The 15832-nt window shown below is 37.6% G+C and overlaps 1 protein-coding gene and 1 non-coding gene across 2 annotated transcripts; one reads left to right on the forward strand and one right to left on the reverse strand.

Annotated features, from left to right (window-relative positions):
- Positions 1–601: 601 nt before the first annotated feature.
- Trnam-cau (transfer RNA methionine (anticodon CAU)) lies at positions 602–678 on the reverse strand. Its single transcript has one exon. It is a non-coding gene; the product is annotated as a tRNA-Met (tRNA).
- A 5034-nt stretch (positions 679–5712) lies between these two features.
- On the forward strand, positions 5713–7359 carry LOC134748790 (forkhead box protein L3). Its single transcript, XM_063683571.1, has one exon. It carries the CDS (start codon positions 5820–5822, stop codon positions 6759–6761), a length of 942 nt encoding a protein of 313 aa, XP_063539641.1. The 5' UTR covers positions 5713–5819; the 3' UTR covers positions 6762–7359.
- The last annotated feature ends 8473 nt before the right edge of the window (positions 7360–15832 follow it).

Raw genomic sequence — 15832 nt, forward strand, 5'->3', positions numbered from 1 at the left:
AAAATCCACTGTTATTTTCAATCGAATCATTCAATTTGTGTGCATATTATTTAAGAAATAGGTAAATCACATTTTAAGTTTTGTCCCTACTCACCTCAGCCATCCCTATTCACCCTGGTTGACGGTACCTGCTTTGAATGTACGAAATAGAATTTGTAGTGTCATTGCTTATGTTTTTATTTGCCGAAGGGATTAGATCGACTTGATTCACTGTCAAAGTGGAGTGGACGAACAATCGTCGGAAACCTAACAAAGAATTTGCATGTCATTGTTTTGCAAAGAACACATGGGCAAGACTCGCTCGATAGAAAAAAAACACGAACATATAGGTCTAAACGCATCTTAAAAAATTGTAACAATTTTTGCACAAAAGCTAAACATATGTAAAATTAACTAAGTAATAAAATAAAGCTCTTAAGTTTTATTACATACCTACTAACCTAAGTTGGCACAACCTAGATATTTGTGTTGTGTCAGAATAAAATTTACTTAATAAATTTCTTATTCCCTATGCTACTTACTACTCTCTCTCTCTCTCTCTGAAAAAAAAAGTTGTCAAAAAAAACGAAAAAATGAAATACCTAATTAAAATAATAATTCTCGCTTGGAGCTAGGATTCGAACCTACGACCTTCCGACCCATGGAGCCGGACGCTCTGACCAACTGAGCTATCCAAGCCATGCGGCGATTGGTGAATCCTTTTATCACTTCCCTCTTGTTACATAAAATTACCCACAATACGCTATATAGGTATTTATTAATAGTGCAAGGTTGTGCAAGTGAGAAACATCATCTGTGAAAATTTCAACTGTCTAGCTATCACGGTTAATGAAATACAGCCTGGTGACAGACGGACAGACAGACAGACGGACGGACAGCGGAGTCTTAGTGATAGGGTACCGTTTTTACCCTTTGGGTACGGAACCCTAAATACTATCATCCCTCTTATTGGGGTTATAATGCTGGCAAAAAAGAAAATTACAGTATGATACTATCTCTGCCTATGCTTCACAAGCGACTTACTAAACTATAACAGTTAGACAAAAATCAAATGCAGTTTTTTTTTACCCCTACTATTCCAGGGATGAAAAATATAAATCGCTTCGAGCAAGGATTCGAACCTGCGACCTCCCGGCGTACCAAGCCAGACGCTCTTACCAACTGAGCTAACGAAGCCTTGCCGAAGTTAAGGAATATTTCTACCACTAGCCTTAATACTGTCAACAACAGAAGTTGCTAAGCGGGCGAGGTGTTAAAAATGATCTTGATGCGACTTTATTGTCATGAGAATAAGAGCGTGTCAGGGTAATTTTAAAAACCTCGCCCGCTTAGCAACTTCTGCTGCTGACTGTAAGTACATAAAATGATATTTAAAAAAAAGTTAAGAATTCTTTATTGTTTATAATGTAAGGTGATGGAGTCACCCGGTAAGCAAAAATGCCTGTGTTGGGTTTATAAATTTATAAAGAAACATATTATTTTGGCAGGTGTCCGCTAGTCTCCTCCCATAGCCCAATATCCAGTCCATCCAACTTACATATCAATAGCCTATGACCTTAGTTCCCATCGCAGCACAAAAGTGCTGCACTGCAATAGTCTTTGCATCGTGGTGGTCTAAAGGTCCCTTTTTATATTCTTCGATCGGATAATAGTGTAGCTAGTAGGTATCATGGAATTAGGCTGCGTATAAGTATTACGTGAGTAGGTAATAAACTACCTTTACACATTTTGGCCAAAATACCCAATCAAAAGGTTTAAAAAAACCGGACAAGTGCGAGTCGGACTCGCCCACCGAGGATTCCGTACTTTTTAGTATTTGTAGTTATAGCGGTAACAGAAATATATCATCTGTGAAAATTTCAACTGTCTAGCTATCACGCTTCATAATATACAGCCTGGTGACAGACAGACAGATAGACAGACAGACAGACAGCGGAGTCTTAGTAATAGGGTCCCGTTTTTACCCTTTTGGTATTGAACGGAACCCTAAGAACACAGCTGATATTAGGTAGTTAAATAATAAGTATGATACGCATCCTCCTAAGGCCCAAGGTACCTTGCGCACACGGTAGATATGACATACGCACATCACACGAACGTCGCTATATATTACATATAACCTAGGTATAGTTCTAGTCAACTTCTGTAACACAGGTTCTCTTACCTAGCTCAAAAGTCAGGGACTTCAACACCTATTTTGTACTTGCTTCTATCAATAAAAATATTTTTATTTTATTTTTTTATTTATAGTACTTCTTCATTTCAATGAAATTTAAACCCTATATATGCAATTGGAACAGTTGCATTTCTTTTGTTTCATTAAATTTTCAAACAAATCAAAATCAACTCCCTGCACAATAGGTTCATATTTCATTTGCAAATTTAGGATTTTTCTTTTGTATGGCTGCGCCTTAGGAGGATACAGGGTGGGCCCGAATAACCCGAGAAACTTTAATTATACTTAGATCCAGATTTTCCTGATACCCAAGAGTAAAGCACTAATTCATTACTTAGAGCGTGCAAAAAAAAACCGGCCAAGTGCGAGTCGGAATTGCGCACAAAGGGTTCCGTACCATTACATCAAAAACAGCTAAAAAATCGTTTGTTGTATGGGAGCCCCAATTAAATATTTATTTTATTCTGTTTTTAGTATTTGTTGTTATAGCGGCAACACAAATGTTACATCATCTGTGAAATTTTTAACTGACTAGCTATCACGGTTTATGAGATACAGCTTGGTGACAGACAGACAGACGGACAGAGGAGTCTTAGTAATAGGGTCCCGTTCTTATCCTTTGGGTACGGAACACTAAAAAACGCCCTAATAAGAACGCCAACAAAAATAAAAAATAATATTTATTTTACTCTGTTTTTACTGTTTTTAGTATTTGTTGTTATAGCGGCAACACAAATGTTACATCATCTGTGAAATTTTTAACTGACTAGCTATCACGGTTTATGAGATACAGCTTGGTGACAGACAGACAGACGGACAGAGGAGTCTTAGTAATAGGGTCCCGTTTTTATCCTTTGGGTACGGAACCCTAAAAAACGCCCTAATAAGTACGCCAACAAAAATAAAAATTAATATTTATTTTATTCTGTTTTTAGTATTTGTTGTTATAGCGGCAACACAAATGTTATATCATCTGTGAAAATTTCAACTGACTAGCTATCACGGTTCATGAGATACAGACTGGTGACAGATAGACAGACAGACGGACAGAGGATAGTAATAAATGGGGCTCCGTTTTTACCCTTTGGGTACGGAACCCTAAAACACGCCCTAATAAGAACGCCAATAAAAATAAAAATAAATCTCTTTCGCCACGTAGCATCATTGCTACGAATAGGTAAATATTTCCTGTCATTTCGTTTACACGAAACACTGCTCGGATACAAAGCAAAAGCAAGACAGTAAACAAAATGGCGTATTTAAATGGGCGGCAACTGCATTGTTGTTCTACGTTCCATCGATCATCGATATCGCTGTTGTTGTCTCGCTTGCACCCGCTCAAACGCTATAGCCGCAACCTCTTTATTTTCATTTGTCATTCGGTACGAGTACAATGCAGTAAGACTTACCCTACGTCACTGAAATTTGAATCTTAATACTATGACCTAAGGTTCAAATTAAATAAGAGCGGTTTGAAGTGAAATGGTATCGCGACTACCTCAACTATAGACATGTGAAACTGTTGCACGTTGCTCCGTCCCTATCTGGCTACAGAGGGGGAGAGGTATTTTTGTAGCTTCGTCCCGCTCTGGCCCGCTTCCTGAGAAGTAATGTGTTGTTGTGTGTTGTGATATCTAAAATAACAGGGAAGCACTCGCTACGAAGTTGTCATTTGTAACGGTTTTGCAAAGTACCGTCAGCAAAAAAGAAATATAAAAAAGTCAGTTTTTCATCGAGGTAGAGTTAGACCAAGAAAAGTCTGCAGCTATTTTGATAGCATACGTAGTGCAAGTGTTATTTTAAACGTCAAAGGTCTATGAAATTATGACGTAAGTATAAATAACACTTGCACTGCGTGTACTATCAAAATCGTTGCAAACTTTTCTTGATCTAACTCTGACATATTGTTTAAAGATGTGTATAGGTATTAGAACAGCCTAGTGTGATTATACTGAGAAAATATAGTTCAATATATTTAATGTAATTTGTTTTAAGGATTTTTGACACAAACCACAAACCCTACATTCCTCTGTCTCCACCTGACCTGTCTATTAATAAATAGGTACCTTTATAAACATGGTGGACACCAATAGGCAATAATAATAATGGCCCATGCATTCCTGGGTGCCTACCCAAGGTGACAATCGCTTGCGCTACGATAACGAAGCGTTTTGTGTCTCTCTAACTGATCTATCAGTGTAAAAAGTGACAACTGACATTTCTTCAACCAAAACCGTCACTTTGACACTGACAGATCGGTATCGTATCGCTACGACAGCTTATAATCACTGTTCGAATACGGCCGTATCACTTCCATATTAGTGCGCCAGTGACAGCTGTTGCTACGCTACGGAGTATGGATGGTATAGAAAGGATGCCAATCTCTTATGGCAGAATTGTTGCAAAAGTGACCGCTTTCAGCTTTAAATAATAGTTCCTAATCTCTCCGGTGGCGCTAGTTAGGCTCTGGGACATGAGTATAACATGAACCATATAAGGCAACAAATAACCCAACCAAATTACGTAGGTTGTTTTTGGTAGTATTTCGGTGTATGATGGCGCCGCCTAATTACTGTTTTTTGATAGACACTTTTCATACATAGAGATTTGGCTCCTTTATATAGTCTCCATACTCTCCATGCTACGGAGCGTAAACGATTGGCATGTTGGCTTCGCACCCTGATTATCATTACGAGTAAATATATATATATACCTACTTACACATATCAAGTAGCCTTGAGATCCTTCGGCTTGGCAATTGTGGCAAATAAAAAAATATCTATCCCGTTAAGTATGCGATTTCGCTCACAAGTTATATAATTTTTTTTAATAATTAGACACCGAATATTTTGTTCACCTAATATTGATTAAGGTTGCTCGGGCCCTCCCTGTATAAAATGTCAATGTCAGTTTGGAATAGAAAGACTAAGTATTTATTTTGTCTTCTGTACCTACCTGATTATTTATTTAAAAAACTGCATATTTACATTCGATTTATTATTTAGCGCAATAAGAACCTGTCACATTCACATTATTTTGCGGCCTTCGTTGTGTAACATACAAAAAAATATTATAGCTGGTACGAGATATGAGAGAGATTAAATTAGCATAATAAACATAACTCGTAAATATACTAATAATATAATCATTCATTCATTCTTTTAATATTAAACGGCTTCAGTCCAGTGGGACCATTTTGCTAGTGTCAAGGTATTAGGACTATTAGGAGCTTAAAATACGACAAAAATTGTACGGTTAGTACAAGACTGTGTACGGTGATTTTATTTTATTAGCAGCTGGACTTTACAAGAAGCACGTAGACCGCCTGCCGTTGGCTCCAAAATGATGGTTAAACGCGTTTCAAGATTAATTCTCCATTCAGTGCACACTATCTCTAAAAAAATGAATGAATGAACTTACTTTAATGTGAAAATCTGAAAATTTTGCTGCGAGCAGTACCTGCAGTAGCCTCAAGGCAGGGAGCGCGTCGCAAGCCGCCGGAGTGGGGCGTCGCTAAACAAAAACACGTACACAGCCGGAGCGCGCCGCGATTGGCTGCGGGCGCGGCCGGCCCCCGGCCGGAGCACCCGTCGGGCGGAGCGCCTGCCCGGCTCACTTCGCCACGCGATCTCAGCCCGGCAACATGTGTAGCGGTGCCGAGGGAGGCCCCTGGCCGCTGAAAGACGCGCCGACCGTTACCGCCGCGGCTCTCGACCACTACCGACTCCAACTCTACAACTACGCCGTCGCCGAGCGACTCCGACTTTACCCACCAAGTGTTGCACCATGCTACGCACCGTATGCTCCGCGCTTGGCGCTCTCCATGTCCCTGCTTCAACACCGAGCGCTCCAACCTGAAGAACCGAAGCCCCAGCACAGTTACATCGGCCTCATCGCCATGGCCATCCTCAGCTCCCCGGAATGCAAACTCGTACTCTCCGACATCTACCAACACATACTCGACAACTACCCCTACTTCCGCTCCCGCGGACCCGGCTGGCGGAACTCCATCCGACACAACCTATCCCTGAACGACTGCTTTGTTAAAGCTGGACGATCCGCGAACGGAAAAGGACATTACTGGGCGATTCATCCTGCGAACGTAGAGGATTTTAGGAAAGGTGATTTTAGAAGACGAAAGGCGCAGAGAAAAGTAAGGAAACACATGGGATTGGCAGTCGATGATGACGGAGAGGATTCACCATCGCCGCCGCCGCAGTCACCGCCGCCAACAACGCTAGCGCTGCCTTTTTGGGGAGCAGCGCGGTTGCCGGGCGGCGGCCAGCCGAGGAAGCGGCAGTTTGATGTTGCCTCGCTGTTAGCACCGGATGATGTGCCTGAAAAGCGCCCCCGGAGAGACAGTAATAGTGAAGAAGAAGCGGAGGAGGATATAGATGTAGTGGCTAGTGATCAAGAGCCGAGTCCGGAGAGCGAGGAGCCGTGCGCGGCGCCGGCCCCGTACCCGCTGCTGGGCGGCTGGTGGCCGGCGCTGGACCCGGCGTTGCTGCAGCAGCTCCGCCGGCACGCGGCCTCGCCGCCGCGCGCGCCCAGCCCCGGCCACCCCCAGCGCCCGCCAGATACTTAAACACATTCCACGTCTTTGTATATTTTGTGAATACTTATTGTTAGTGAACTTTTCGTGTTAGAAATCCCGACGGATAATAAATGTTGCCTAGTGAAATACTCATGTTGATGTTAAGCTGTCCTAATTCTCCTGTTCTATTCTGAAATTTCTATGCTCACTTCTTCGTGGGTCTTCACCGTCTATCTATATTCTTGTTGTGTTGTGATGATGTTCTGAACTATGTTTCGTGATCGCGCGTTGATATCTTTTTTGCCGCGGTGCCTGGTGATCTGTTATTCTTAATTTTACTATAAGTATGTATAATCCGTAAATTATTGTACATTATAATATTCATATATTTCCAATAATAATACCTATTTAGCGAAGTGTTCGTTCGTAGTATTATTCATTCTAATAATGAAGTCTGAAAACGACCAATCGGCTGTAGATTGATATTCTTAGAGCTATTTGTATATAATGATAAATATGATAATGAAGGTCACATTGTTATGGACAATGTTGAACATGCTGTTATCTGTTTAGTAACAAGACATTAATGGATTTAAATAACAATATGATGAGTATACAAATCTCTGAATAAATAGAAAGTTTAACTTAATAGTGCCTCTTTTATTTTGTATTATTATTATATTATTATACCTAATACAAAATATTGGTTATTTAAACACTTGGTATTTTACATAACTACCTATAAGGTACCTACTTACATTATGAAAACAAAATAAACGAATACCTACTTAATTGTGCATTTGCGCAAGCGTATGTAAGTAATTAAGGTAGGTAAGTGGTTCACGTATAGGTATTCGGGTAGGGTTTAATAAAGTTATATACCACAAGATGTCACTTAAATAAATTAATAAGTCTACCGCAATATTTGGTAATACATATATTATTTTTAAATTGTTTGATCTATTCTATATAACCTATTTAAAATTACTGGTTCACTAATTTGTATGAGAAAAAATTAATTGGTATGGTTTTTTTATTTTCAGTGACATAAATACTTAGGTACTTCTTGAAACAATGTTTTCAAAATGTTGTCACATAGATGTCTCTTTATTTAAAATGTAATCAAGTAAAACAAGAATTCATTATGTTTTCAGTGTTTTTCATTTAGTCATCCTCATAAAAAAATTATAGCAGATAAGTACCTGTTCAAGTGAGTAGTTATTTGTGACTGTTTCGGAAAAGTGGTAGGTATTAAATGTCAATATATTGTAAAAATAGTGATTTTTCAGTGTGAATATTTTTGATATAAAATATGCAGTTAGTTATGTTTAATTCCAAAAATTTTACCGAATAACCCCACTTTTACGGTATATACAATTTGTAAGTGGTAGGTACTTTACATGAAAGAAAATGTTTTAACGGCTCGGCATAGGTAGGTAAGTAGGTAGCCTACCTACATTGGTACAGTCACCATCAAATAGATAGTGATAGCCAAGGTGGCCAAATATAATTATCGTAAATCGCAACACACCTATTGTACCTACGGTCGACATACCGCACATTGCCATCTCAGCGAAATTACTTACAATAGGCTATTTGACTAATTTTTGAAAATAGTTTTAATTTATTGTTTATGACTTAATAATTACACTACATTGATATTTCCGTGAAATTTCCTGTATTAAATATAAAAAAATGTTAGTTTATTTATTTTGAACGCGCCTTAAACGCTGTTTTTGCAAAGGGGCTAATCACGTGACACGTGTGACGTCACGCGCAAGTAAACTCAGTCAATGACCTTAGTTAATCTTATGGTTTATGTGCATTGAATTCGACATTATTTCACTGTAAAATGGTATATAGATGGTGTATAGTGCCGCAATGTTCAAGTACGACTATAAAAAATCCATACAAATCGTTTGTTTCCATTCCAACGAAAAAAAAAATGTGTTTAAAACTAGCGCGAACAGACCCAAAGAGCATTTTAGCGCATACAAATGTTTTTATGTGTGAAGACCACTTCGATGTAAGTAATATTTAACTGTAAATAAATATGTAATTAAAGCAGCGGATTTTGTTATTTAACGAAACAAGATCTAGGTATTTAATGTAGGTACTATACATAACCTCATAACATAGCTCTTTCAGCATTAGTAGGTAGTTAGCAGCATACTTTTTCTTTCAAACTAAAGGGCAGTATGGAGATACTATTCCCGTCATCGTATTCTATATATACGAGTATATCGTCGTCGTATTCGTATCATCGAAATCGAAATGTTCGTAAATAAACAATTTCTACGTATACTCACACAGCTGTTTTTACATTTCTAAGTTCCGCAGCATAGTAATCCGGTTTATCTTTAAAGAAAAGTGCAACCATTAATGCGTCTATGTCTGGTAGGTTGCCGCTATCAGCTTTCACATATTTCGGCTCCATTTTGAGATTCTTATGAATATTGTGCCACTAGATATACGGATAAATCGGAATATATCAGAAAGAAGTGAAACAATAATTAAAAATAAATAAATACAAATAAAACAGTTAAAACACTCAAGACAATCAAGAATGTTTACCCGCGTGTGACGTCATCCGAGCGTTGACCAATCACAGAGCGTTCACGTCCCTGATGAAATTTCAAAAAATATTTAAAAAAATCGTTTATTTTCCAAAAAATAAACATAATTTACATTCAAATATAGTGAAATATACTTTATTAGTTTATTATCTTTCAGGATGACAGCAATTCGTTATATATTTTTAATGTTGTCAAATACCCTATTGCGTAAAGCAATAAAATACGAGTCAGTAGGTACACGTTCATCATAAGAACCTATCACGCGTGTCCTCAATCCTCATTAGCATTATCATTCATAATGTCGCGCTTTTATAGTTAAATTATTTTAGTAGCAATAAAGTGTTTATTTTCAGCAATATTGTGAGTTATCACTATGTCAAGCAACCAACAGAATATAGGTACAATTGGTGTATGTGACATTAGCAGCCCATACATCAATTTGGTCCTTCGAGCCGGATTATATATAGGAATAAGGATTTGCCTCGATAGATATACTTCGCCACTTTGTCTGGCCGAGGTACTTGTTCATGTAGGTACCTAATAAGTACCTACAATCTCATTCACCACCAGCTATCATTTCACTCACAGCCCTTTTATCCAAAATTATAGGTACGTAAGTTTAAGGCCAAGACCTTTTCCACGCAATGAAATCAAAATTATTAACTGTTGAAATAAAGTAGAAGAGTAGATACCTAGGTAAGTACGTGGATATAGTACATCCTAGACATATGATTTGTTTAGTGTATGTCTAGCAAAGATGAGTAGATAATCTCTAGTAAAGAATTAGCGTATTTTGTTAGGCTATGGGCAGTAGGTACCTAGTTATAGCTCTCACTAGACCCACTTAGTCAAATTCATATCAGGTTATGCGCACACTCAAAATCTACAAAATAACCAAAGATACTCCGACCATCGATCTGCCTATAGTTCGTTGTAATTAACAGACAATACACTAAAATTACTGGTCAAGCTTAAGACAATGTGGAAGATACATGTAAATCATGTAATAGTTAAGTAGGTTAAAATGGTTTTCATCAGAAAATTTTATTCTAGAATATTTTTTAAAAGGTCAACGTGTTAACTACATTTTTCGAATTTGAATGTATTGTAAATAATTGACAGTAAATCGAGAAAATTACTTACCTATCTACTTATCTAAATAATATTTAGTACTGATAATTTTGACGGGTGGCCATAGCGAATATAGACCATAGAAAATAAGTCTTGTCCTGAAATAAATATTATTCATTCATTCATTACGGATTCCGATAAAATAGATGATTGAAAAATAACTGATATTATTATATGTATCTAACAACGCTAGGTATTGTAATGGCAACCTATCATGTGGTAATAATAATATATAATCTACATGGATCATTAAGATAATTCCTTTGTGTAGCTACCTATTATATAACCTTCTATTAACCACCGATAGGGCACCTTATGCTGGTCCAAAAATGGACTTATAGGTCTAGTGGAAGTTCCGTGGTTTTCGAGATAATCGAACTTTTAGTAGGGCTGGCTATAGGTATAATAAAATCGGCTACGTGAGCCACATGCGAGCACACGAACGTATACAACAACGGAGCTAAAACAGTGGCCGCCGTGGCCGAAACCGGCCCGGAGAGAGTATAAGAAAGAAAAGTTCGATTAAATATCTCAAAAACCACGAAACTTTTACTAGACCTAAGTCCATTTTCTGAACCAGCCTAAGGTGCCCCGTCGGTGGTTAGAAGGTCAATATCTATCAATTACCGGACACCCGGTATATACCTACCTACGGGATAAAGATTGTGACACACGCTTGAATCTACCTAGGTATACTGTGATAACTATTGTAGTATTTTTAAACATTTTTATGAATAATCTAACAATACCCCGATATGGATTAGGTACCATATCGCTTGTACTATCTAATAGTTCATAGTTACACTTAGGTGCACACTGTCAATTATTTGTCGCATTCTCCAAACCGAAACAGCATAACTGTTCAGCATTTCCTTGGCTCATTGGCTTTTTTAGAAAGGTAATTAGCAAAATTTCTACCTGGTCTTATTAACCCTTTACCTAGAACCTCTGATTAAGTAACCTTCATCCAAATCTAGGTGTGAAAGTACTAATGAAAGTGTTCCCACGGTCAATCCTAGGAACTTCATGTGGCTTAATGCTTGTATTACCATACCTACTTAAAACTTTGTTAACAATGATATAGTTGTTTGGAACTTGGAATTACAACATGGTGATTAGGATTTTGAGGAATTATAGTAGGTAGGTACAAAAATGACTTACCGCCGTGGGAAAGTTTTAAAACAATCTGAATGAAAATTAACAGGTGCAATTAGGTAAGTACGTGAATTATGTCTTTCTCGATGTGCTGTTTTTTTTAATTCACGTCTCAGGTTCGTGGTACAAAACTATCGTACGCATAAGTGTTGATTTTTCGTTAAGTTTAAGTACATTATTTATAATATATTTTTTTAGATGTTATCTCAACACAATTTTGGAGATTTGGCTTTGTAAGGTTATAAATTATATGGAGATGACACCTGTCACTGTACCCTTCGGGTTTGAAAAATACTATACTTAGTTTTCCTATCAAAACTAGGTCTTCTTGTATTAACTAGATATTTCATTTACTACCTATTGAGCAGTTATTTAATCTTGATCACTAGCCCAATCAATGAATCCTGAAAGGCTTTATAAATTTTTAAAATAAATAGGTAAGTACTTATCTATTTCTAACTACTTGTTTTGAATGCAGTTTCATAATGATGGCGTGAGAAATGTGAGAATTCGTATATGTGCAGATAGAATCGGAACTTTCGCAACAAAAACTTGACAAAAGGCTTGACGGAAGAGCTCCAGTAACATTTTAGTTGACGTGATCTTTGATAAGATGGTTATCACTCACACAAATATGCTTTCTTAAGCCTTTCGTTTTATACATTTGGCTAACTAGTTCTTGTACCTGGTAAATTTACTGATAAATGAGGTTACCGATTAACTGATGAGTTTGCGATTTATTTACGTAACAATATACAACATGTCATTTCATTATTTGACTCTGACTGAATTGTCCATAAGTAGGTAGTAATCTACCTACTTATGGACAATTTACATGGATAGGTATACAAAAAGATTTAAAACAAAATCAAAATCAATCATTCTGCGAGTGATAAGTTACCTAATAAATGCATTATTTATTAGGTACTCAAATCAGTCTGTACATTTTCGTAAGCAACTATAAGATAATATATTTTCTGCAATCAGAAGTTGCTAATAGGTAATTAAGTTGGTGGTCAAAAATACATACTTACTAATTTATTTCAATTTTAAACTGAAACGAATTCCGGGACCCTTTTACTAAGACTCCTCTGTCCGTCTGTCCGTTTGTCTGTCACCAGGCTGTATGTCATGAATCGTGATGATGATGTATTTCTGTTGCCGCTATAACATCAAATACTAAAAAGTACGGAACCCTCGGTGGGCGAACCCGAATCGCGCTTGTCCGGTTTTTCTTTCATTAGTATATGACATCTATTTCAGTTTATAGCTTATAACTTCTCGTAGAAACAGCAGAACTGTCCTTCTAATAAAATAAGATAAAATGCAGGAGCCTGCATTTAAGCATGATAAGTTATAATTATAAGCCCAATAACAAGAGCCCCTATTATATTATACTGGATCATATTGCTAGAGTAAAGACCAGTGCACACCGGATGAGTATGCCGCACCTCTCCCATCTGAAATTTCTACAAATCCAGACGCGTTAGTGAGTGAGTAGGATGAACGGAGAAGTCCAGCAATTCCAGCCACATTCCAGCATACGAATCCGATGTAGCCCGGCCTTAAAACTTACACAGGAACATTGTTTAAAAGTATGAATTACGCAATAATGAATGAAGGACAATCATTGAAAAAAAAAACGGAAAGTGACTAAACCTAATAACCACGTCTAAAACATCCTTATCAGTCAAACAATAGTATTAAGGGTTATCGTTGTTTAACAATACCATCGTCTACACTGTTCACTGCCAATTCGTAAACCTTATTGCAAGGACTTAAGGCTCCCTCAATGGTCAGTCAAAAGTGTTGCTGTTACTACAAACAGGTTGAATTTGGTTCAAAGGAAAGCTGAATGCGTCAACTTCCCGTGTCCTTCCTTTTGTTATCTGTGGATGGCGCTTAAGCTGTAATCCGGGATTAGAGAAAAAACTATGGAAACATAATTTTAAATTGATGTTTTAATCTGGCATTTTGCTACTGAATTTCTTCTCCATGAGAACATGTCCGGGGCGGGTGTTATTAGACATTTTTTTTATATTCCTTTCTATATTCTTTATTTAAACAGACACAAGTATAAGTTGACAGCTAAGCTATGCCAAGTGACATAGGTACTGTTAATAGATACCAATAGATACAGTTGATATAATTATTAATAATTATAGACGAATTAGGAAATGATGACATTGCCTATATCATATATAACCTATACCATAGTCCGACAAGAAATTGTAGAAAATAATTGAGGGCGCCACTTCCTACGTAACTGTCACATTTTTGACGTAAAATGCTTAAACATTGCACCAAATTAACTATCCATATAGTATGGTTGTTTTAGTTCCATTTTACTATTTTATGTCACACTACCTATACATACCATTTTAATTTTGGAGTTAGCAGGTGGACTTTTTTTACAGGCAAAACATTTGGCCCCGCTCTATCTTATCCTATCCTATCTATAAGTTATGGGGCCTATGTGATTGTCATTTATCTACTTTTACTTTATTGTTGCCTGAGCCTGAGCCGTGGCAAAATGCCGGGATAATGCGAGGAAAAAGAAGAATAGATAGTATAGCCTAGTTTTCTTCGGCCATGGGGTATTGCATAGGTAAACAAATTACAAGCATTCAGAATTTCAGAAAAACAAGTAGGGATATTTTAAACTTTGTTTTTTGACATGACTAACGATAATCATAAATTTGCCCAAATGCCATTTTCCACTGTTTATAGTGTAGGTGAACGTTAGATTAGGTACCTACTAGTTTTCACAAATGTGTCTATATGGAAAAGGTGACCATGTCACGAACTGTCTTTAGTTGAAGTTGAATCTGCCCCTGTTGCTCTTCCACGCCCGTAATCGGCGGCAGTCGTAATCAAATGTGATGTGTAAGCGGCGGACGCATGTAAATGCCCTCTAATAGTTCTGCCCAAACGCGACAGCGAAATGTAAATATGGCAACGCAGTGTTAAAAAATAAGAAAAAGGGTGCACGCTGAGCAAAATATTAGTACCTTCATGGTTTTTGATCAAAATTACGTGCAAACGCGGTTGTAACAAAACGGTTTAGTGTGGTGGTGTAATGGTTTGGTGGCCGGTAGGTACAGTCACCAAAACTATTAACTTAATTAGCACCCCCGCGTACACATATGTATGCAGGTAATAGTTTTGCTGACTAAACATGAATTTTGATGACGACAGTTGAAATTTTAATTCGTTATAGCCAAACTGAAACAACCGTTTCAAACGACTTAAAAAAATAGACTAAAATAACATTGACAGAGCTGTCATCGGGTCATCGCAAAAAAACACCTGTAATTAATTCCCACATTAGTGGAATTTTGTCGATCATATCATAACTCGAAACTAATCGGACTGAAACAACCGGTTTTCAGGTTAATGTTTTTTTACTCAATAATATTTTCCTGCTATTTTATCTACATTGTTTTAGGTACCAAGATGGATAGCGAAAGACCTCTCACCACAACAATAAAATTATTTATCCACGCAATTCCCGGCTAAATTGTATAAACCTACAAGTTACAATTTTACGAATCTAAAACAATTCACTCGATTGGGTTGGTTTTATTTTTAGGTATATTATAAGGTACTTTACTTTGAGTAATAAATACTTAAGGTGTTTGCTTCATAAGACGGAGAAAGTCTGTTTTTTCTGGTGGATTTAATTTTTTTGCGCTCTGGATAATGTTACGCCTCAATGACTATGCCAAAATAGTTCGCACCCACAAGAGTGCTCCAATGTCTTCAAACCCAAATCCATTAGGCACCCATCAACGTACGAGCGTCCGGCCTGGATGTTCACACTTCACAAAAAATATCGCATCAGTTAAAATTAAAAATAACCGGCATAACTATGATCCCCGATCACGCATAGGTGTTACGAATCTCGGAGTCAAGTTATACTAGTGAAGGGAACCAGGTTTTGTGAATTAGACACCAGTACCCGTCCACTCTCCACGATTACCCTCCCGAATCTAAACGCTCCCAATTCCAAGTGTCGACAAAGGCCGACTTTTAGCCCCACAATGACTGAATGAAGCAAATTACTGCCTTTCCACACTTGAAAGCGCCCATCGAATCGCACCGGTTAGCGCTTTGTCGTCGAACGGTTTGCGAGTCGAAACAAACGATAACAATAAACAGTAAAAAGGAAAGTGTAGCGTTTTGCGCGCTCACAAAAGGCGGTGGCAATCGGCGTCGGTGCTCGCTGGCTGGAATGAACGCCCCGCGACGCGTCTTTCA

This window comes from Cydia strobilella, chromosome 17, assembly GCF_947568885.1.
Source record: "Cydia strobilella chromosome 17, ilCydStro3.1, whole genome shotgun sequence".
Taxonomy (NCBI): Eukaryota; Metazoa; Arthropoda; class Insecta; order Lepidoptera; family Tortricidae; genus Cydia; species Cydia strobilella.